The sequence below is a fragment of the Diprion similis genome, chromosome 2, assembly GCF_021155765.1.
Source record: "Diprion similis isolate iyDipSimi1 chromosome 2, iyDipSimi1.1, whole genome shotgun sequence".
In the NCBI taxonomy this organism is placed as follows: Eukaryota; Metazoa; Arthropoda; class Insecta; order Hymenoptera; family Diprionidae; genus Diprion; species Diprion similis.
Window position 1 is genome coordinate 13665708 of NC_060106.1, and position 25485 is coordinate 13691192.

Genomic DNA, 25485 nt, shown 5'->3' on the forward strand with positions numbered 1-25485 from the left:
CACCTCGTGATCCTCGCCGCGCAACCGAGTGATAGTCGTCCCAGTGTAAATCGTATTTACCGGGATATCCAGAGTGATTCCGTGTATCGCCGTGCGCCACCCGACATCCCTACCCAACCCGACGCCCTCCGTCGCCCACCCTCCCTGCAGACTCACCCGGCACCCGGCGCTGTTTCAGATTCAATAACGCACCTACACACCCGCGGTGATTGTCACTTGGGAAGAAATTAATAAATCCCGGATCTCTCTCCCGCCTGCTCGGATTACATCCGAGATTACATAGTTACACTTTCAAAGATTTTTCATTCTTTGAAGTGACGTTACAAGGGCCAAATCAGAGGTGCAGTCTGTGTTATGATTGATACATTCGTGCACTGGATCTTGGATCCAGAACTTTGAAGACATCTCTAACTGCAGTAAGATAAGTGCAGGTTTCGCGTTGAGTGATTTTAAACAAGATGAAAATGAGCATGGTTATATGAATTGACTGAAATTCGATGTACGGAAAAAACCTTTTACCGCATGATCCGTTGATCGAAAATGACGGAATCATTAAAACTGCAACTGATTTATCACAGGCGAAGGGTATTTAGCCGATGCAGCGATGCAGGGGTATTCGGATTTCAGAACGAGTAGCTATTATACCTAGGTATCGTTCGAGAGCTTTTGCTCTAAAGTCTAGTCGGGGCGCGTATCTCGCCCGTTGTCTCATGGGATACAGAGTCGGGTTTCACCGGTAGCTGGAACGGACGGGAGTGAAAGAGAGAGAGAGTCAGGGAGAGAAAGACTGAGCGGGGGTGAGGAGAGTGGAGAGAGGAGAGAAGAGAGAGTACGGCCGAGTTACGAGGATAATCGGGTTACGCGGTGACTGGATTACACCACGCCGCGCTTGCGAGCCGCGAGTGTGTTGGTAACAGCGTCAACGTCGTCCCTAACTACATCGTCCTGTACCTGCTGGTGGAGCCGCATCCTCCGCCCGCCGTGGTATTCGCCCAATTACCAATTTCTACCTGTCTCCACCGCGCGGGTCGTGATAGAACCTTATGCCGAAATTAAGCGAAAATATCAGAGGTACAATGGAGGATTCGCCGCTTTTCTTATTCCCAGCTTCCAACATATCTGAATCTACCTACTCTTGTCACTCGTTGTCAGAAGTAATTGAACAATATTTGCTCAGGCAATTCGCCGCTGTCTTTACAGTAGTGGAAGACGTTGACTGGTTGGATAATCAGGCCACTGCGTTCTCCATTTTCTTGCCAGTATGGCTGCAACTTTGTGCATTTTAAATGGTTTATCGCGTCCTGAATACGGGAAGAAAGGATGAATGAGCGGTGTTGGAAAGATTGATTCGTCGCGAACCATCATCGTGGAAAAGTAGGCACCGTTTTTATCAGAAAGATTAAATTTAACGCCAGAGTTGAACTACCTTCGAAAATTGGAAAAGTTAAGCGCGCGTCCTTTACTGCAAGTTAATCCGCACAAATCTAACAAACTTCGTTTGGCGCCTTTATAAGCTCCGTGCAGTTTTGACACTCGAAGGGATATTCTATTCTATCACTCCGGATGATCATAACCATCATTTCACCATGATTTGGATTTGGCCTAGCTCGGAGGATTTTATTTGTTGTTTCTCTCGCGTAATTGTGATCCTCGGAGCCGTCAAATTTGCACCTTCCGATGAGCACCGAAGTTTTAGGGAGTGAAAACTCGAGCTTATTTGGATCGTTCACTCCGTGTATATTCGTCAGAAGCACAGTCATCAAAGGATTCGGGGTTTGGCGGTACAGTGCTGTCACTCTGATTCGTGTACCTACACAAGCTACCCTTTGAAAACTTTCGCGTTCGACTGTACTGTACGAGTATCCGCCAAACGTTAACTCCGTTAGACCGCACCAAATTACCGCCTAATACGATTTACGCACTGTGACACGCATTAGACGTGGTCCACGCCAACTGCCAACTGCTAGAACCATATATGTATATATATATATATATGTATATAACGTCATTCTGACTCGATCCTCCTAGATCCCTCGTGTTTTCATCGCGCTGCGCTGTAATTGGGCGTGAAATATTACTCCGCAAGCTCCATGATTCCGTCACCCTTAGAATAATGCAGCCTATTCGTGAGATGTTTTCTGCCGTTGGTGGCTACGACGAAGTCAATTGCGCAACAAAATATCGAGTATCGAGATCTTTACTTGTTTAGACATCACGATACTTGCACACAAGTAGATTATAGAAGCAAGTGAGAGGGGGGCGAGAAAGCCGAAGATGACGAAAGAGAAGAAGGAGAGAGTATAAGTGAAAGAGGAAGATACGAGGGCGTCAGTCCGTCCTTCCGTCGGCGTCGCGGTGGTGGAAAGCGGGGGTGGGCCGCTAATATATAAAGTAGCTTAAAGTAGAAAATTGTGGAAGCGCCGTGATGCCTGGTGATTGCGTTACCCCCGGCTTTGATTTAAAATGCAACGCAGGCGGGTAAGGGTAGATCCCAGCGTTCGCGGAGCCATGTTGCTCCTCCGCTCCTGACGGTGGGGCGAGGGTTGACGGTTCGGGGCGTAGGAGGGACTCCGGAGGGTAGTTAGGCTGCAGGGGTCCACGTTACTACGAAGAACGAGAGGGGGGGGGGAGGGGGGAGGGAAGAAAGAGAAAGCTGGGTAAGTGGGAAATGGGAAATTGGAGGAGAAATTAGAGGAGGTGCACAGACCGACTAGATCTACCTACCTTGTACCACACCGATGAATATAAAAGGCAGAATTTAACCGTCGTTGTACATACCTATCATAAAATTATAACAGACCTTTTTGCCTAACGCGATTTTAAATACCAGTTAAAGAGCTTGCAGCGCTTTTCTCGGTAACGATACGACTTCTGGCGAGGTTTTGCATGTAAGCGTTTTAATTAGAGATTAATCGAAGGAAGATGCACGTATAAGCAACTAAGTAACGCAAGAATCATCTGTTTTTATATTCTTCACAAATCCACGGGGTCTGGAATTTGAAGTAAAAATTTTTTGGCTGGATTTTTCCTTCGAGCTTTAATTTCGTTTTCAGGAAAAGCTGGCTCGAAGCTTAGCGTTCATTGTACTGCAGTGACAAAAGCGTGCAGCGAAAGCATTCGGAGCAGTGGCCAAATCGCGTTGGCTTGTTCGCACGCGAGTTTCATAAATCCGCAGAACCTAAGGAGCCGTGCCATTTCTTCTACTGCAGACAAGTAGAGAGCAGTGAATAATTCGGCCTCGCAAATTGCCAAATAAGTAAATAAACGAATAAATGAATAAATACGGAGGTTGAGAGCGGCTCGCTGATACAAAACGCTGCCGGTATACGGCTGCTAATTTGACGCTCAACAATCCGGGGATTCCCAGAGGCACGAAGTGTTAAGTCTCGCCCTGCGATGAGTTTATCTCGCTCAGGGAAAGTCTCTGATGATGATCGCGCACCTGAACGCTGCGTGCTGCGCCAGCCGCGAGTCGGCGCTTCATCTCGTCGCTTCGTAATCGCGAGCAATTCCTGATTGGGCACCACTTAGACGGTCCCGTGGGTTCTGCTTCCCGCATCCACGTCTTCCATGCTTTGAGAGCGCTGTTACAGTCGGTAAATTAACTAAGGACTTTGCCGAAAGTGGCATTGCTTTTATTCCGCTAATTCTCGTATTCCGTTCAACACCGTGTATAAGACACAAGGTATCTGCCGATTACCCGATTGTTTCCTAATTGAAATCAGGCCGCGGGATCCAAGATCCCCGAAGGTCAAAGGATTTCGGTGAAATTAAGAAATTACATTGGACCTCACTCTCCACCGCGGCTAGAGTGATACGTTCATATATCTAGTACATATACGGGATGTCTGCTGCTTCTTAAGTATCCTTAAGTCCTGGAATTGTCGAGGAAAACAAAAATAACATCTCAAGTTCTGGAAAAGTATTGAAATATTTTGATTTATTACGGAAAAGATGACATAATACATTTTTCATTAAACACTGCGACATTACATTGGAAATAATGATAAATTTGAGCAATTCACTCTGTATACAATAAACTACTGTATAATTTTTTCAGTCAATATTCGTAAGAAAACGAAATTAGGGACCTGAAATTTTTTAATTAATTGTCCCGGAAACTACTGAAATCTAAATTCTCGATTGCATTAGACACACTCTGTACAGACTCGTTCGTAACTACTTCCCTTAGATCGTCGGTTTGCCGAGATTTTTTTCTGAGATCATCTCGCAGCTAGCGCGCAGCGCTCGGTAATATCTACATTATACAGACCGCTTCAATTCCCAACTCGAACAGCTGTCTTTTTAATACACGTTGAACCCTTGAAATCTGATTAGATGCTGCAAACATTCCATTTTGCGGAACGAAGGGTCGGCACTAATGTGACGGGAAGAATGACAGGAGACAGACGGACGGATGAACGAGCAGACAGGCAGTCGTTTCGACGGAGAGGCTGACGTACGGTTCGGCTCAAGCCGTCGCGTTAACGCTTGACGCTGTCGATGTGCGTCGCAGTCTAGTAAACGTAGATGTCTCTCAAAGTTCGGAGGCTGCGAGGGTGGCGGAGGGTAGACGCGAGGCAATCTCGTCTTTCGCTTTTATTCTTTTCTTCCTTTCTCCCTGATCGCTCTGAGCTTCTTGTACTCTTGCCTCGCGTTGTTGTCTTACCTCCGCTGCATCGCTATAACTGAAACGACGCGGCTGCGCGCCAACGCGGGATGAACGAGAAAGCAAAAACAACAGCAAAGTTCTCAGTGCCCGGATTGAACAATTTCAAATTCATAGCTTTTATTCTACTATATATACTATATAACCCACCCGATGTCTGGATGTCGTTTTTTCAAAATTACGCTTCGGGAAAAAGCGCCATGGATATATTTTTGAGGGGGGGGGGGATGAAGAGCTTGAAGATCATAGAACACTACGTAGCGAATGCTTGGAATGTTGTTTTATCTGATTTTGTTTTTCAAGAAAATCGGTTCTTGCCCAGTACCTACTTCGGGTCTTATACAAAAAACCACCCGAAGCTGTCTTCAAAGTGTCGAAGGTGATCGCTATACCGTTAAATGTTGAATTTTCTTGATGCTTTATCCCGACGTTCTGAAATCTCTCGAATCATTCTGCCAGTCGCCGTTCGATCCCAGTGGGAAAAATCAGTCTGACGTTATGGGTGACCTTCGAGTGAATTTTCTGGCCTTCGACCTCACCCCCTCTCTGTCCTCCCTGTCAATCCATAACCGTGGCTCGGGATGCGATCCCTCGCTATCCTCTGCCGCCTTAAGGGGATGGGTTCCTCCGGGAGGACGATGAGAGTGGAAGTGGGAGGAACGTGAGGGTGGAGGTGGACTGCAGGAGATGTTGGAGCCAGCGGACCAACAGAATCTCAGATTCGATCCCCAAACCCGCGACGAGATACAAATTGTCACTTTATTTGTTCTACGAGAATCGTCGCTACCCTCCCCAAACTTCGACGTCGTTGTGTTGCAATTTACAAGATAAGATGCCGCGAGCCTAATGCGTGAAACAATTTTCTGTTTCTTCCTTTTTAAATTCGGATATCCAGACTGCCCTGGCAATATCGTGCAAATACCACTTTCATCCAATTACGCGAAAAGGTGAGTGTGTAACCCTAAATTTCGTCGAACCTTCTTCCATTTTTAACATCAAACACGACACACCCTCACGCGCGTACATATAAATATTTTCAAAGTATCTCACAGGCGCAAAGAAAGTGTGGAATCTCGGGTATTGCGTCCAATTAACTCGTGTCTGGCTGACCTCGGTGCCGGGGTAATTGATATCCCGCCACCCGTTTCGTACCCCCTTCTAAAATCCCAAGAGATCCCATATCCCGGCTAATATCAACTCGTAATCCGATCCCGTAGACAAGCCGGTGTTCCGCAAGCTCTGCAACGAATGCACTGTACGTGTTATTCCGGATTGCCTGAAACATTTCCGAAACACCTTGCGCAACAGCTGTATTTAGAATATATAGTTTGTTAAAAAAATCAACCACAATAAATTTAAAAAAAAAAAAATGAAAAAAAAATTACAGTCAACTCCAATAAGCGATACGTGTAGAGAGCAAAATCCGTTTCATGGTAAATAAAATCAGAAGTATGTTCAAAACCATTCGTCCGAATACATCGGTCCGAGGGAGATGAAACTCCTGGTGATTTTCCGACCCCCAGCTATACTATTTCGTATTCGTTGGACGCCGTTCTAACGCCATGCGCCGACGGAATTCTTTGAAAAACTACTTTGCAAATTGGAGCTGGGGAGGGCGGGCGGGGCTGCTGAATGAATAATAAATACGGTTATCGTTTAGTTGATATTTTCAGGGGCGGCGGCGGGGCGCAGGGGGATTGAGATCAAAGCCTCAGCCCCGGGGGCCGCCAAGCCGTCTCTTTCCGTTCTCCATTCTTCGTCACGTCAGAGTTCTCGCGTTCCGTCGTCGCTTCGGCCTCCCTGCAGATCGTCCGGGGCGCCAGTACCGCTGATCGAATTCTCAAACGAAATTCGCTACGAAACTCAACGATTTCGGTAGCATGCGGAATCGCCCCTTTGTTACCTGTCGTATAAATTGCAGGGCATCCGAGAAGCGGTGGAATTCGGTTCAAGTCTTGTTTTATGATTGGCTGTTGATTGATTGTTTTTGATGGGCAATTCCCCATCGGCTGTAACGAGTTCATTATAATGGCGTCGACAAAACTTTGGATGTGACACGCAAATATCGTGGATTTGAAAAGTTTCGCACGACTACCATTTAGGTATGTAGAGAGTTGCAGCTTCTCGCTCCGTCCAGAGCCGATCGCTCCTGCGGTATTTCATGCTTCTCATGAATTTTGTTCAGCCTGCAGAATTGGAGAAACGGTGAAAAATGAAAGAGCAATTTATAGCTCCGGGGATCCCCATATGTGGTATATGACCATCGATTCTACGATTCGGCGCGTCTAATGGACCGTGAAATCTTTGAAAAATGATAACCCATTTCTGAGCAATTTAGTCATCGCTTCGTAGACCTACGCATCGACATATTATGTATTGCTTGATATACTCTGCAGCAAAGGAACCAACGAATCGCTTGGATCTTCGTAAAAAAAAAATAAGAACAAATATATTGTATCACAAAAATTGAACCAGAAGCTCTCTTCAGATTTCTTGAGTAGTCGTCGCTTCCAAGTCGCATAACGCAAAAGTATAATCATCAAACGCCAAGCTTTGAGGTTCTTTTTCCTCTATTTTGTTGCTCGTACGATTACTTTTGACATGGAATCCTATATTGCAAAGAGGACTAGGATAGCTGTGGGTGTTGGGCAAACTTATTCTTAGGTATTCGTCGATACAATCCATACCAACGACACGTGATCGAGTGAAATTATCCGAAAATTCGTACAGAGCTTTGATGTTGTTGTTCCGGCCGCGTGTCAGGTAACTGAAACGGTTCGGAAGATATCCAGCTCGGTGAAATTTGTGGCTTTGACGAATCGATGTGGAAAAAATTGAATTTCCGAAACGGGGAGAAGTGACGATGCGGCAACAAGGTTTCATTCGACGTTCTTTAGCGGTCGTATCGTGGGTGCGTCGGGTGAGACGGCGCGGGTAACGACGATAACAATGCCAGAAACGATAATCGAATTTCAGCTTGGCGGCTTCAACGCTGATTGTTGGGGTTCGCGTAGCTATCCCAACGCCTGATTGGTCGGCTGGATGCCTACCGTGCTGGATAGACGGGACAGATGGATTCCAGTAACGAGCTAACAATGCGATGCAAATTGGTCGACTTGCTCGCTCGCTCATTCGCGATGGTGTTATTAACGTCGGTATGCTATTATGAAATTACGACGGTGGCTGCTCCGCGCGATCCGCGCTCTCTATAACCGTGAAGCACCACCACCAGCTACCCTGGCTTATGTATATCCATTACACGCCCTTTCGCTCCGGGCGTTCAATCAGCTAACTTCGTCACTAGACAAGATGCGACGCCGGAGACAATGCTTCAACTTTACAACGAAGCACGCTCCCGGGCCTTCTGCTTCAGCTTCCAGGGTTACTTACACGTCTTATTCACCTAGTATAGTTATATACATACTTTATACATTCGCGGAAACACCTGCAAGAGAGTAAAAGCGTAGGTAGCTGAAAATCTGACGACCTGTTCCTAACGAAGTAAGGCCTTTCGCTATATCACTGGAAGAAAAGTGCGCCATGGACTTCTGTAATATATTTTAGGCGTCAATTTAACACTATTTGATCGCAGTCTAATACTAGGTACTTGTTGTAAAAATTGTTCCATAGTAGTCCAGATCGGTCACTTTTAGTCACTTTTAGTAGTGAATTTTTTTTTACAGTTTACATTAATATTCTTCTTATGATTTCGCAATGATCAGCAGATTACTTTTACTATCGCTGTATTTCTTACGATCAGCCATGGAAACTTTGATAATACCGTGGGTTGAATGTCAGACTTAAAAGTACACAACGATAATTGGAAAACATTTTTCAGTCATAAAGTATAATTAGATTTACTTGAATTGTGACGTTATTGTCTATACATTTACAATCTACATCCATGCACAAATATTTGATAGATCAATACTTATGGTCTTTGGTTACATAAACAATGTCTGGATGCGTGGTGTTCTGAAAATTATTGACTTAAACATTTCAGGTACGTGTAATGTGTATACCCCTTATAAAAATTACGATCGACCTGAAGGTGGCATGGATATATTCCATAAAATTTTGCCGAGTTAATTAATGATCGCGAAGTGAAAGTTCTGTCCATGGATATTTACAAATTTATGAACTACCGTGAGTCAGCACATGTACGCACCCACGTTATGGCACCGTAAATACAGATACACTCGATAGAGCTACTTCGTAACATTTGTATAAATCATTATCGATCACTGAGTCAATTACGTATTATGTCGTTACAATGCGATGTCAAGATCTGATTGCATACACATTAACGGGTTTTGGTTAGTGTGTCTCGGAAAGGCGTTTGATTAGATTAATTTGAAAACTAGTTAAATTCTTAATCTGAATTCAACGATAAAGACCCTTGATGCGGGCTGCTCATGGCAGTTTGAGGAAAGTTTTACCGTGATCCAAACAGCTGATTAAATTCCAATATCTATAAATCACTAATTATTATCAGAATACGCCGGTGTCTTATACAAGGCAAGGAAAAACAAACATGAAGATAAGAATAATTTTTGTAATTTTTATACAATTATCGCATTCTCAAAAGTAAATGGTGAATAATCTATATATAATCACCTGTCGATAAAATATATTTAATATCTTCGAATGTTTTCTTTTTTGGAAGCGACCGGTTTCTCCATGATTTGCACAGCGTACCTTCGATTGCTTGCTCTTCGCACTCTTTACGAGCGACAATCCACACAGAAATAACTCTTTTATCCTAAACAATCGGCTTCTCAAAACCGCGCGTTCCAGCTTCGCCTCGTCAGTTCGTGCTGTTTCCTGCATTCCGCCGTTCGTTATTGCTTCATTGAAAACTTTTCGTCTGATATCGAAGCATTTCTTTTTCTTTATTACATGTACTTTATTTCTATGGCAATCGGTGATAACAGGACCGGATCGGTATTTTTAAGGATAATTCAAGCGGGCATTATAAAGTAATATAGATTAACAGAGATAAAGAAGAAAAACACCTTTATTCAGCAGAAAATTTTTCAAATACACTAACAAAACATTGCTCGTTCGTTACATTAATATCGAAAGTTGCATATTTCTATACGGCATTTGCACATCGTGTTCGAAATGTGATCGAAAGGGGGTGGTGGTTGGTAATTCTTTTCGAATCAGATGTAAACAAGCGATCAATCCCCTCATCATGTAATCTTGCTCAACGTAACTCGTTACATTACGTCACAAACCCAGCCAAACGACTGACGTCTTCAAACCGTATCTAGCGTTTCCTCTACGAGGAGACGTCAGCTGGAAAAACGATCTTTCTCGTTCGTAGTCGGTAGTCGGAGAAAATTTTATTGAGCTACGCAGGCACCCACGGTCGACGTAGCGTTGTTTCTAACGTTAGATCAGCCCGTTGTCGTCGCTCGCGTTTAAAGATCCCGCGGCGACCGACGGAGCAAAACTACCTTACCGACCGCGGGGAACACGTTTCCGGCTCCGCACCGCCAGAGGGCAACCAAAACGCATGCGCCGTGGACAGTGGCCGTCCGCGGGCTGGACTTGTACCAACGCAACAGGTCATCCGTCGCGGGAGTAAACTGGCGGCTGAGTGAATGGACGGAGGCGAGTGTGGTCGTATCGCCGACGCCTGTGTGTCTATGCGCGTGTGCTTCGACTCCTTGTGCTTCTCGTCGACGCAGCAGCGGCTGGCCGACGAGGAGGACGCCTCGCAGCTGGCCGCGTCCGTCGTCGCGGTGACCGACGGTTCTGTGGCTCCACCGATCGGGGTTCAGAGCCCCAGGGGTCTAACGATGAGCACCTTACGGGAGCTCCAGGAGTTGCTGCGCGTCAAGGATGAGCGAATCGCCGAACTCGAGGCCGACGTCTGCCGTCGGGACGTCGAGATTTCGGAGCTGCGGAGTCACCTCGACAAATTCCTTAGTGTTCTGCCCTTTAAGTCGCCCCTCACGCCCGGGAAACCTCAGCCGAGGAAGCAGCGGGCCCAGGGAATATCGGCTGAGCCTCCTATGCAGGTCCTGGCCCCGCTGGTGATCATCGACAAGAGCGACAGGTTGGTAAATCATCCCGGACACATCTCCGCGGCGCGTCGCCCTCCTGATCCCAAAAATCCCCCCCCCCCCCCCCCCCCCCCTCTACGGTTAATTACTGTCTTGTTATTATCACGGCTGCATTACATCCAGACGATGTTCCTCGCCGCGCTACAGCAGAGGAGCAGAGATAGACAGAGAAAAAGAGAGAGAGAGTGTGTGTGTGTGTTTGTGTGCCTGCTGTCTGGCGCGCGTGAGAGAGACAAGGAGAAACGGAATGAGATGCGTGCGTATATCTGAGGAAATATGAACCAGGCGCCAAGCGCCACCGACGACGAGCGACGACGGGGACGTAACGAGGATTCGACGTATAAACGCAGCGCGTGGTATCAATTGATTCAGTTTTTAAAAATCTTCTGGATTCAACGAGGAGATTGATCGTTTTGCAAAACAGTCGACTATCGAACGTTCGGTTGCTATTATGGCTGCCCTGGTATGCATGTCGGGTAGATAAACACGGTGCTGTTCGGATTTGTGTACAGTTTTTGTTTCCCTGTTGTGTTCGAAGTACATTTGAAACGAAACGTTTCGGTCACGTCCGGACACAATGTGTATGAAAAAAAGATGCACAAATTCGAACAGGACCGTGTTTGTCCAATAGTCATTTTCACCAAGGCAATGCCAACACATGTGTGGGTGTGCCCGGCTCGCCGCCTGACTTTGATTAGCACCTCGTCTATCTCGATCCTGACGTGCCCGAGTTACTCACTTGCTGCTACTACTACTACTACTGTCACCACTACTACTATTATTACTACTCGCTGCAGCGAGTTCACCGAAATAGCGTCTACTCTCCGAGCCGTCTAATTATGCAAAAAATGTATATAAATAATCCGTGCAATCGGAGTAATTAGACACTATTCACGGCTAGGGCTCCGACGTTTTATAGCCTGTATAAAAGTACACGCATATCATGTATGACACGTTAACGCCGTCAACGCGAACGCGGCAAGGTGGCGGTGATGCCCCTGCGATTTCTCTGTCAGGGGGTTAAAGGTCACCCACCTTTTCACCGTTGGCAAATTGTTTTGAAATGCTCTCTTGTAAAAACGTGTGTGCCCACACATCTAGGCGGTAGGCAGACAGCAGCCGGGTGAAGGTAGATCGAGGAGGATAGGTATGACAAATAGCTACGCGTATTATAACACCTGCCGGAGCCTCTCACCCCCTCTATTCCTCCCCCCTTGTCGCCCCACTCCCTCGGCTACGTCAAGTGCTTGTTTTGCACTTGCACTTACGTATACCCAGATATCCGTGTATGCACGTAATACGTGCTACAAGCGCACGGATACCAGCTCCTTTACAAACGAGAACGCGTGCGCCAGACGTCCTTGTGCGCTTTCTAAAAAGATAATAAACCGCGCACGTAAGTAATATTTATAAATGCGATTAAAACTCGCGAATCGGTAAGTCAGCGGTAACCGGCAACCGCGAAGGAGGATCTTCTGGCTGCGGTGAGAAACGCTCGGAATTCGCGCCATGCGTTTAATCGGATCATGTCAAAGTTTGTTTTTTATCCGGACGTATGCAATAACTCTTTTCCAAGCCCTATGCAGGAGACGCGACGCGTGGGTCAGTCTTACGTCACGTGCACGCTTATCGTTTTCATACGTTTCGTACGGATTTAACGTACCTACGTACGTACGTTACGGACACGAGGCCTGTTGTATCGCGGCATTTGCCCGAGGCGACGTCGCCGTCGTCGTTCCTGTATATCAAGGGAGGTTCTTCTGGCCCACTTGCCGGCGCTGCCGTTGCCGCATTAATACGCGCTGCACTTGTGTCCGTGTCGAAACCAGTCGAGTGACGTCACGTATAATTAGTTCTTTGATTCTCTTATTTCCCGTCTCTCTCCGATTACCGATTCTCCGGCTCGCGCCGTCTCCGAAATCCCCCTCCAGCTGCCCGCGCTTATCTCGCCAAGAGCTAAAAATAGCTCCTGTCACGGCCACTGGCGACATTTTAAAAGTTAAAACCACTCGCACACACGGCCGAAGACCAGCCGGTGCTGCTGACTCCTCGCCGTCGCCTGCCTACACAGAGCTCGGATTCTCGCCTCTGTGTGTATGATGCTTTTTTTTTGTTATTTGCTTTTTTTTTTATTTCACACACATGCATGGATACCTATCGGCGGTAATCGCTTCGCGATGGATTCGCCGAGCGGTGGCGCCTTCTCGAGGTCAATCCTGTCGGCTTACTTCTTGGTCTTCTTTTCGACGTGCCTTGCTAGTAGCTGGTACGCTTATGCTGCATGCCCCTCGGCTCAGTCGGTAAAGAAATCTGTTCTTACCCTAAAACAAAGCTCGCTAAGTTCCCTGTTGTTTCTCCGTTATGAAACCTATTTGATTTCATTTTTTTTACGATACCGATACAATCTCTGACTATCGCAGTGACGCCGTTGATAGTAATCGTCGTTTATTATTGTTATCGTACTGGAACCTCGCTTTACATTCCAATGGCAACAGACGCGGTGTCAACGCTCTTTAACATCTAGCTCCTCTGGTACCGCGTGTACAGTCGGTTTTATTAATAATTACCATTACTCATTTATCAACGCACCCGCGTATTACTCGCTCTGTTGTAATATCAATTCATTTTTACTACCTCGACTTCACTCGTACGGTAATTCAACACTTATATTATTGCGATATCGGCTTTGCGATATATTTACTATTCATGAAAGGAGAATGAGCGAGCGTAAGTGCAGGGTAAAGGTCCGTCGTTATTAGTATAATTGTCCAACAAAATGGCAAACATTTAATTGGTTATCTCAAATGATTTTGGTTTAAGAATTTTGACTTATGCCGGATATCACTGCCCTACAAGTATCTTATACACAATGATCATTGGAATTCTGGAGAAAAATGTGGCATTATCATTATTAGAATGTTTCTCCATTCTTATTCGGTACATGATAAATAATGGTGAGAAAGAACTGTACAGTTTTTTTAAATCGCAATCAATATCAACTCTATTGGTAATGATATAAATTTTCCTTGATGGGAAAAAGTTACACCGCATGGTCAACCGCTTAATAGAGCAGCTTTATTACTTTTATTACACACGCAACTGATACAACGAAGTCGCGGTCGGTAAGAAAATTCGCCCAACCAAGTGAAGAATGAGAAAGGTAAGAACACCAGTCGATGACAAACTAAATCTGTATCAATTTTTTACAATTTTAGGCAATGAAATGATCAAAACCTTATTTGACATTCCGAATGATGTCAAATATTTTGCTTGCGTTTTGTATCAACTGGTATAATAGAGAAAGAATAGATTATCTGATCGTACATTCACTACGTTTTTATAAGCAGACTAATATTGTCCGATTTTCGTCTTACCTGCGATTGATTTTCACTTCCAATATGATATCTCGTATAATTACACATACATTAGACACGAAATCAAATCTCTGTTCGATGCGGAGTTGCTATGTAAATTCTATCTGAAATAATTCCGGATCAAGACTATGTATTGTGGTTTTGCTACGAAGTCCGATTGTGCGAATAAGGTCTGGAGGTAACCACACTGAAGGTTGATAATTATAATTATCACGTGACATGTCGGTTAAGCTGCTGGTTTAAATTAAGCAGTAATAATACTAAGAAATGTCCATTAAATTTCGCTATTGTGTCGTTTATTTTTACATGTCATTATCTTCTTCCCACTTGATTTACTAAACATGCCTGCAGTTGAACCTCGTCGGAAACTGAGAATGAGTCAATAAAAAATACAACTGATGAAATTAGACACTTGGAGCGTATAAATGGATATGAAAGTTTGTTTTAAATATAGAATTCAATGCTCCTATCAGCGTGGTTTTTCTGCTTAATGTTTACAATCACTTAACTTGTTATTTTTATACTCATCACGAAACGTTAGCCCATGGAGGAAAAAGGCTGATTAACTACGCGGCAGACGCGGCGATGGTTCGAATCATTAGTTTAAATCATCGCTCGCATAGTTTCATTAAAGAGTCGTTAAAATAAATCCGATATAATTAATAACCGACGATGAGACTACAGCAGGCGACCGCGCGTTGTCATCATCTCTTATTGTTAGGCTAAAGCTGAAAAAACGCAGGGTGACCAAAAATCCAGTTGCTGGACCGCTCCGCGAGATGTTTATAATAATCGGCAAAATTTCTCGCCACCTAATCAAATTCCTTCGGAAATTATCGTTCCGCATACACGGCGTTGTATTGCAGTTTGCAGGCCGCACTTTGCAGGCATATGTGAAAAGATATGATGGAAAAGGAGGTAAATAAGCGAAAAAATGCAAATTGCGCAAGACAAACTTGCAATCACCGCATTACCATGTAATACATAGGTGTACCTATGTGTTATACCAGCTACGGCGTGTATAAGCAGCAGCGCTAACGATGACAGCCAACGCAGATTGCGGTCTTTGCCCGGTATGGAAAAACCGCATCAGGAAGGGGAAGGAAAGCGGGGAGAGGACAATGCCGGCCGGCTGGCTGGTTATGTTCCTTACGGCAAAAGTCACAGCCGAGCTAATATTGCGACCCAGTACGTGTCCGACTGGCAGTTATTCGGTACCGCACCCGCCTCCTTCTAACTAATACACGTGTCAGATACAAGAGTGAGTCGCGCCACTGATCCAAATTATCTCGCAAATTATCCCGCGGAAAAGTGAGCCTTAAAAAAAAAAAAGGTTAAAGAAACTGATGGTGACCATACCGCGAAGATTATAGGAAGAATCGCGGTGCAAATGGAAGAAAGTTGATTAGAACTGTTCTAATTGTTTATTCTCTCGGAATGAAATTTTGACGTACACCCTTCCTGCTGGATAAAAAAAAGTAACCAAACAACTAAATTTCGTTTGAAGGGTTCCGCGCGTCACGGTAAAAGAGGGCAAATTTTTTATCTCCCGCAATGTTTCCATCGCTCTCTTAGTAGCGTATAATAAGTACGTCATTCGTCCTGTGCGGGTAAAATCGCCGCACATCGCGTGAACGCGATTCGTCGACGGAACGACCATCGTCGCCGCCGCGCATGGCAAACGGTCTTCAGTGAGCATCGTGAGGCGTTCACCATGGCCGTCGCGGCCGCGAATCTAGGGCGTTGCGGCTTGTGACGAGAGCCGGGGGCCAAGCAAATCACGTCGACTCGCGACTCGCACTTGAGAGGAGTTTGTGCGTTAGATACATCGGCAAGATAAAAGAAAAGGAAGAAACGAAAAACGCCCGTCATTGTCCCGAAGCATCGTCTTCGGCGAGGTGAAAGGGAGCAAGTTAGAAAGAAGGATAGAAATAAGGAAAGAAAGATCACCCGCGGCGGTCGTTGTTGAGCTCGTGAACGAGAGAGGCTAGATAGTCAGGACTCGCTTTTCGTACGACGTACATGCATATAGATATTGAACATTATTTTAAAAATAGAACGCCGTTCGTTCGGCCCTACGCTGCCTGCTGCTAGACCTCTTCCTGCCCGCCACCTCAGTCATCGACGCCCGCTCGCACCGACGCTCTACGCTTCCTATACTCGTAGCTCTACACCTAGCCGAACTACGATCATCCTACATACCGGGACCTCAAACGCTTCGTACCTATATACCAATTGAATCCTTCGGGTAGCGAGCAACGCGTCGGGATGCGCGCCTTTCACAGAAACGCGGCCGCCACCGCCACCGCCGCTGCGGCCTCCGGCCAACGTTTCGTGCCCCAGTAACGGCCAGAACAAGGACGACGATTTTCGGCCCGGCTCTCGACGCCCAGTCAGTGTACCGGAGTTATTTCACCGCTCGAGACGAGGCACCACGTGTCTCTGTCATTCATTCCTCGTTGCGGAGGATCGCGGTTAAGAATCGTCGACAAACTGGAAAAGATTTGTGTTAACGTGAAGAGTGGACGGTCAACGTCAACGAGTGTCATGGAGTCGGTCAGGGACTTGAAGAGGATCCTGTACGAGAGAACGGAGGCCCTTCGACGGAGAGACGAGGCCGTCGAGGCCCTTGAGAAGGCCCTCGATGAGCGAGACGACACTATTCGGTATCTCCAGAATGAGATCGACAAGTTTCGACAGATCGTCGAGTATAGCATGTCCTCTGGGCCCCTCAGGCCTGGGCAGAGGCCCAAAAGACAGGCCATCTCCGCCGAACCCATAAGGAAAGACTCCAGGCCCATTGCCAAGTTCAGCAAACCCCAAAGGTATAATTGACGAGCGAAAGACCGAAAGCGCCGGTTTTTTACCGATCATGTTTTTGAATCGACGCGGTGACAATGCCGGCCGCCGGTACACTAGATCCCTGCAATTTGTCGCACTGTTTGAACTATGCTGTTCATTTATCTTATGACGCATTCTTTGGCCCTTTATTATATCATATATCGCTTCGATGCTGCGGACGGTGGCTTTTCTTACTTGGGAAATCGCGCAATCGCGTATTTTCCTCGCTATATACGAGGATATCGGAGTTGCATACAAATGCGACGCTGCGGAAATTTTTTCGGAACGGGATATCGCGATCTGCTGACGCAGACGACGTCGCTGTGCCCGTACATATCCGATTTTGCGGCGCTTCCGTTGACGTCTATATCGCATAATGCGAATACTAAACCGCGATTGTTATCTGAACAATACTTATACTCTCACCGATATTAGGTTATCATACATCATGTGTAAATATTTATTTATACATATAATACATTCTTCTTTCTTCATATTCGTTATGTCTAACGAGCTTTTCTTTTTAATGTCGGGAATGTCATGACGATAGTATAACGATGATGGTAGTAAGAACGAAAAACACTTGCATAGCTACATTTAACAGCACAAGGTAAATCGAAAAGTTTACAAATAATACTTGAAGCATGCGACCAACAAACCCAACGTTTCGTGGACATAATAACATACCTACTTATATGTGATTTCTTTTTTTCGTCTTATTCTTTCTTCATCTCGAGCGGTTCTATTCGCTCATAGACACTTCACCGCAGGCTCTTCAAGGCTGCTAACATGAGTATCTCTTTATAAGAATATAGGCATGAGTGTATGTATATATAGCTATGCCGAGTGTCTCCGATGGCGTAATATATTAACGAGCAAATGTATCCGTGCGGAGTCCATTTAAGGACTATTAAATGCGAAAATCACGTAAACTCAACGCACATGGATTTCGCGAATGATCTATGACGCCATCGCGTTCTATCGGTCTTAATATAAGCGAATGTATTATACGTACAAGTGGATATAATGGAAAGAAGGGGGGGGGGGAAATTATGTAGGGTCTGCATTTTTTGTATCAGCAAAATTAAAAAATTTTTACTAGCAATTATTTAGTGATTAATGAAAATCACAAATCATTAAAATTATCTGACAAAGTTTTTCTTGATAGACGTTTTCGGAGAATATTATAGACTTGCGAAAGAAATGAACTCCTGTTCACGCTTTTATCCTCTATGGGGAAAATGCTCATTTGTTTTCTGAAATTTCGACGAAATCTGTAAAAGAAAGTCGTTACAGATCAGATATTTGTTATAAACGTTGGCGATCATAGAATCGCACGTAATCGGACGCGATCGAAATTTATAAAAAATAAAACACTTCCAAGTGCAGATTACGCTGTTTGCTTAATTGAGATTCGAATTCATTCGGCTGTACTACCAAACGTATAATAACTGCAATTTAATACGTTTACACGGTGGCGCGTATACGACAAACATGAAATACTCGCAAGGCAATAATAAGAGTGGCGTGTCTCGAAGTTTTTTTTTAGAAACCTTCTGTCAGTTGTTGGCGTGCTGGATTAAAACATTCTTATTGGACGGATGTAGATTTTTGCGCAAGTCTTTGTTCAAAATCACGTAAAATTATACCGTGGCTGGGATCCTTTCATTTTCTTTCTTTGACTTTTTTTTTCCTTTTTCCCACAAGAAGCTAGATTACAATCGCCCGGTATTATATCTATATTGTACCCCGATCATCGAAACTCTTCACGATCGGTGGACCGCCTAAATTGCAGCTCCGCGCGAAACTTGATATCCTGAAAAAAAAAAATATTGAACCTGCTTGTTTATTCATTTAATCTGGAGAGATCGCTGTGTTTATTCCTGGCATATATCCGTAGTTATATACACACTTTCACACACACGCACGCACACACACACACACACACAATGTGTAGTGGTTAGTCTTTCCGGGCAATGATAAGCGTCTATAATTAACTAGAGTATGCTAGAGAAACGAAAAATTGCCGCGTAAGAGGTCGTTGAGTGATAACCGCAGAAGCATAAATTACGTATCGGTATATACATATATATCCATCGTCATCTAGTTTCTCAACATCTCAAACGTCCGCGTACTTGTATTATTATACATATTCGTAGGTTCATGAAAAACGCAATGCTACATACGCAGGACTCGAGTTTCGAAACAATTCTCACGTATACCATGACTCGGTTTATAACCTACCTACTGTGCATGCATGGGACTTTCATAATTACGATATTCATTTCCCCCCGCTTTGCGTTTAATATTATAGAGAGTCCAGGTCAGGCAAGGGATTCAAGGACGTGCTGTGAAAATTTTGAAAACTATCTGAAATCTCCAGAAACGAGTTTATTGTTCGCAGTAAAGCGTGTCGGGTATTGTGAAGTATTAACGTCTCGCATTATGTCCCTGAAACCGCCTGCAAGGAACTTTGCATACGGTAGTTTGATTTGGTTTTCTAAATAAAGTGCTGATAGTAGAAAAAAAAAATTACCAAGTTTAAGAAATTAATACAGTTTTTATAAAAATATCTTAGATTCTTTGAACTAGAAAAGAGAAAGTAATTAGGTAAGATACCGATTAGCGGCGATTGAGTCTTAAAGAAAGCCTGCAACTTTCGTTAAATGTTGCGAATTCATCGCTGTGCTTATCATACGCAGATCGGCACATATATTATTTGCGAGTTCAGTATTTTAATTCTTGCCAATTAATTATACGGATCGCGATCGAGAGACGGTACTTGACTTCAATGATAAAAGACTTTAAAATCGATCTAAGGTATCGCGATCGCGAACGACATCTACCTCCACCTTGTACATCCTCCGTTAGTAAACTGCAAGCTGCATAAAAATAGACTGCATGGCGTGCATCACACTTTGATTTTCACTCTTCGACTTTCACTACTAGAACAGGATGATTCATTCTATTCAGTGAGCACGATCATCGTGTGCCAATGCAAGCGTGTAATGTATTTGCACGACACATTGATCATCGCGAATTCAATAGTTTCGTTTTCTTCGTTTCAACACAAGATTATTGGAACAGGTGGTGACAAACCGTCCTTGCAAGGACGCCGATTCTTTGGTAACGGTGCGATTGATTATAAATTTACTTGCTTACCTATTTACTTACTTACTTACTTACTTGTGGCAACAGCTCGCAGCGTCTATTCAACCGAGTCCGTATCGTCGGGCCCCCCCTTTCGATACGTCCGACTAAAATCGCGGGCCCCACTACCTGCTGCATACTTACAGCTGGTGCGCAGGCGTGTTTCGCGCCAGCTTTTCATGGCTCTCAATTTCGATGTCGATAGGGACTTGAAGGTTGCCGGTGAAATGAAGGAATGAAACCAATAGTGGGCAGGAAAGGAAACGAACTGAAAATGAAAAAGGACTAGCTGTACGTATGGTGTAGGTCTTCCGTGATGTGCAGGTATAACGCGATGGTAGGACTCGTTTTGCACGAGTCTTTCATGCTTCATGTTTACACATTTTTTTTTCATTCCAATTTTCAAACTATGGAATTGAAATTACTGAATTTAGTTTTTTTTTAATCGCCAAGGTCAGATAAATATCTGTGAAAACATAAAAGTGCTTTTTATGTTTTCAATATTCATGTAGGGTGATTACCTGTGGAATTACGTTGTACATAATTAGATATAAGCCTCTATATTACAATGCACTAAGAATTGTTCAAAAGTTTTCTTGATTTTAATAAGTTGAAGCTTTCAAAGTTTTCCTCGAATATGACTAACCGACCGAAGGTTTCATGATTCGAATAATCGAAATGTAACCTTAACCGATTCATTTGTTTCCTCTTTCGTGAATGATAAGTGTTTATGTATAAAGTACATGCACAGTGTAAGGTATTGTGTTTAAAAGCAAGCCACGCATACTTTGTTAAATAAACTCCAGGCAAGCGTGCTGTCTCAACGGAGCTACTAAAGATACTTGAGAATTAAGAACCAATTAAACGTGATGTCGCTTCTGCCGCAGCGGCAATTATTCGTGATTGTTAGTAATAAAACGGAGTTTTACAGCCGTGCTCGTGTGAAAAAAAAAGTCTATACCATCCGGAGTTTCGGGATGATAATAGTTACACCTTTACCTTTGCACATTACCACACATTATTATACACTTTTATTGCTCACTATGAAATGATACGAAATGTTGAATCTGATACGGCGTGTACAGACCGTATTATAAAGATTATTAAGAGATCAGATATACCAACGGCAATACCTGTACTAGCATAATATCCATGGAGTATATCTCAATTACCAGAAGTAATATCTTAATGTTTTTTCATTCTTTTTATCATCAAGGTCACGCGAACTGATCAAGGCTGCGATTTTGGACAATGACTTTATGAAGAATCTGGAGCTCACCCAGATCCGGGAGATCGTTGACTGCATGTACCCCGTCACATTTCCGGCTGGATCGGTGATCATACGCGAAGGAGATGTCGGTTCCATCGTCTTCGTCATGGAGGGTGAGTTGTTATTAAATTCCGACGCTGATAGTACAATCCATATCCATACGATCAGTGTCACTTTCAACGTCATTGAAAGAGAAAGGAACTGTGACTGCAGTCGTCGCACGGTTCTCTCAATACCTACCTTTATTCGGGAACCTTGAAACCACCGCTGCAGTGCAGTATAGGTTATCACAATCTTTTTCTTGTGTCTCCAACTCTACCTTCACAGGACTTACATTGTACATCCATGTATACTCGCGGCGTCGTTCGTTTGTGCATGTTCAGGGTATGCCGAACAATGTTTTAGAAAGATTCGGGTTGGCGGCCATTGGTGATCTTGAATTTGAAAATGAATCCTTGTGGTTCACAGTAACGAACAAACACATCTCCCTTCGAAGAGCTGAGCACTTCTCAATCATGCAAAGATGCGGGTTCATTCTTATAGACGATACCAAAACGTTATTATAATTGGAACACTCGCGTGCAAAGGCAAATTAACGTTTCGCTTGCTGGATCATTGTTATTATTGTTATTACATACCTGCGCAGCCCGAGGAATGTGCAAGCACAATGCGGTGGAGCTTACCTGCGGTAATAACAGGCGAATCTCTCGTACCCATGCGGAAAACGACCGTGAGACTGAACACTGCACGCGGGACACCGTCTATATACAATATACGAGTACATTAATACATACACGTGTCGTTACCAGCGGATATTGAAGTACAACCAACTCGCCGAATGAGAACCGCTGTCCTTTCTCTCTCGCGTTAGCGAGCGGCGAGTAGAGTAGCAGTGGGAGCTGGTGAATAGCCGGCCCCGTGGTGGCTGGAGAGGGTACGCGGGGCAGAGTGGGTCTTCGCGGGCGTAGTTTTCACCAGCCCCGGGTCCCTCCGTCAGTGAAGTCTATACGTGCCGAGAGGGCCCACACCATGTCCGGCATGGCACAACCTGCAGCTCGTTGTCCTTGCCAGACTGACGGCTGACGGCTGACGCGGAGTGTAAGTCAACGTCAGCAGCTGCACCGTCAGCATCAGCGTCTTCGTTTACAAGTTCTGTGAAACGACGACGGTTTTCAGTGAAATCGAGTTCCGAGGTCGCTTACACCGCGTGATGAGTCGAGATACGTTCGTTTCCTCGTTGTTTCCGAGCAATTCGAAAGTGAAATCATCCTTGGTCGTCGAACGTTTAGTATTCGGATTACAGTAGACGGAGTACAGTGTCTCTAGTGGTCTGCAGGTTCGTAATCGCGTTCATGCTCGTGCGGACGACGTTTAAACTCGTTCGCTGATCACTGCAGGCAGACGGGCGTATCTTGCCGGTGAATTTTGAATAACCGTCTTTTGTGCACCGCGTATTCCTCCCACATCTAAATGTACCGCTAGTCGGTGGTTTGTTCGCTCCTTTTCGCCTGCCCGACTGCTTCTTGACTGCTTGGACTGCGCCCGCCTACGAGCTCCGGAGCAACGAGCCTGCTTCGCCGTTCTCGCTCTTGCAACTTGCACGACAGTGGACCTCGCGAATAACAAAGGAACTTGGACGATACTGCTATAAGGCGGCTGTCGGGACGCAACCGGATCTCTCCGCCTGACACGAGTCGACTCGCTGCTGCTGCTGCTGCTGCTGACGCTGGTGGTTCAGGTACCATCCGACACTGTGATACGACATTTTGGAAGAGAGGTTGACGCAACCCACGCGGAACATGAAGGTCCGAAATTACCCGGGTCGCGCCGTCCTCGAGGACCCGGAGCTGCTCCTGGACCCGGATGCGACTCGAGGCCGCGCTATGGAACTACTGTACGAAGCCAGCTGGCGAGAGTGTGGCGTTAATTGGACTAACACCTCGAGAAGTTCGTCGGTGACACGCAATTCCGAGGGAGATGTTAGGCAACCGTACGCCAAGGTGATATCCCAGCTCGAAGGTGTTCTTGACGGTGATTCCGCATCCCCTGAACAACACCGTTCGCCCAGGTCGAGCAGCGAGCTCACCACCGACAGCGACGCTTCGGACAGTAGTCAGAGCAAGGGGACCAGGACTAATGGGAACGGGAATGGCCAGGGTGGATTCTTGATTCCTAGACCCAGACTTATCGTGCCTGTTCACACCTACGCAAGGAGAAGACGGACCGGTGCTCCTCCTGCGAGAAGACGTCCCCATCAGGAACGCGAAGGTATCGGGAAACGGGATGGGCCGTAATTTTTAATGCGCGGCTTTCGTTTCATTGGTAGTAGCAGTAGTGGTAGTAGTAATAGTAGAAGTAGTATTCGTATTAATGGTAGTAGTAGTAGTGGTGGATCATGATGAAGTTTGTTTGGACGGGGATGCGCGTTATACGAAGACGACGACGATGACACGGGATGGGAGATGGGCTGGCCTAGTGCCAGTTTCAATTTTATCATCCCGCGTCAAGTTTAAGATCCTCCAATTACTTGTATGTCAAATAGAAAATGAGTGATAAATTTTGATGAAAAAAAACTCTGGAGAAGACACGGAGAGTTTTTTGATCTTGGGATCAATGATTTTAAATCGATAAATTCACGCGGGCAGGTCAGTCAAACGGTAGAGAGCGGGAAATATTTTACAAGGTGAAATCGGTAAACAGCTCGACAATTTTATAGGTTGATTTGTGAAAATTTCTTATATTATAGTCGATGAATAGTCAAATTTATTCCAAACTGCAGGTATATATACAACATATATCTGTTGCACCATTTAGGTAAAGTCGTTAGCTGCCCAAACTCATTACAGACGGCGAAAGTAGGAAGAACTTCGCAGCGTTAAATATAAAAAAGTATGAAAGAGTATGTAGAAAAATATGCTTGCTTTTTATTCTCAAGTACAACGCATGTGGCACATACATTTTCATATAAATCAGAAAGATTCGTGAAATATGTGTCGTGTTTGAGAAAAAAACTTGGAAGAAACGAAAATAATCGACTCAACTAAAGGCCAGAGTTCACGGATCATCTTTCAATATAATTTGCGTTCCTCGCGAGAATATGGAATACCTTTAAACCGGTTGACGATTTTTTCAACCATACCGATTGGTTTCAAAGCCTTAGAATTCATCCAGTCACCTGCTCGTTACCGCCATTTTATATTATGTGCAGGTATATACACGAGGTGAATCAAAGTATTCGTCATATGAAGAATCTGATCGACAGCTGCTCGGATTTTACGGTCATTTGCAGGTTTTCGCTTGTTAGAAATGACTTCTTATATGCAGTGGTCATTTGCAACTTTCGGTACTATATATGTAGAAAGGTATTTGAAAGTTTTGAAATCGAAAGTTGACATCCTGTGCAGGTATACTTCATAAATTTCTCTGATTATTATCTTTTCAAATTTAATCGATCTAAAAAAACGATGAGTTCGCATCCCGCGAATGTGACTCTTACGATATCGACGTACTCTATACGTGACCGAGGTGCAATTGGCATCAGGTACGCGAAAAACGCCGCGGGTTACACAATGCATCGAAGTTTTTGGTTGCGGGAGAAGGAAACGACGTGTGGTCAAAATAGTTCATGTCGTCGGAAGCGCGTCAATTACTTTTCGAAAACAGGAAGTAAAAATGTGATGAAATTTCTTTCGAAACGTGTAGCCACTTCCGGCTCATGAACCGACTCAAACTGGGTTTTCACCCTCCCCCCTCCCCTCTCTTTGTCTTCTCTCTGGTTTTTCTTTTTTATTTTCATCCCGAGTATTAAGAGGCACTCAACCTCAACTTTTATACCCTGTATTTTAAAGTTTTCAACTCTTTGTACGAACCGTAACAACGCGGGTTCAACGGTATCATAAAGTCGGTCACAAGCCGCGTGTTACATGCAAGCGGTGAACTCTTTGTTCGGTTACATGTATTATGTACGTTACTTCGTCGTCATGCTAGGCTGTCTACGGTTCTTCAACATCCTGCAGAGCCATGGTATACCGGATAAGCGGAGCATGCTTGAAAAATTTTCATCCTCATCCTCCTCCTCCTCCTTCTTCTCCTCCACCTCCTCCTTCT

At 44.8% G+C, this 25485-nt stretch overlaps 1 protein-coding gene across 3 annotated transcripts in view; it reads left to right on the plus strand.

Moving 5' to 3' along the window:
- Positions 1-10241: 10241 nt before the first annotated feature.
- Positions 10242-25485, plus strand: part of LOC124416370 (cGMP-dependent protein kinase, isozyme 2 forms cD4/T1/T3A/T3B) — a 33075-nt gene continuing 17831 nt past the window's right edge. The window contains exons 1-2 of one of the 3 annotated variants that reach the window (XM_046897354.1): positions 10242-10736; positions 21325-21491. In XM_046897354.1, the coding sequence (XP_046753310.1) occupies positions 10279-10736; positions 21325-21491 (625 nt within the window). In that variant the 5' untranslated portion in view covers positions 10242-10278. Of the gene's footprint in view, positions 10737-16185; positions 16943-21324; positions 21492-23111; positions 23647-25485 lie in introns of those variants that run through there. The other 2 variants (XM_046897357.1, XM_046897355.1) reach the window with 2 other exon arrangements.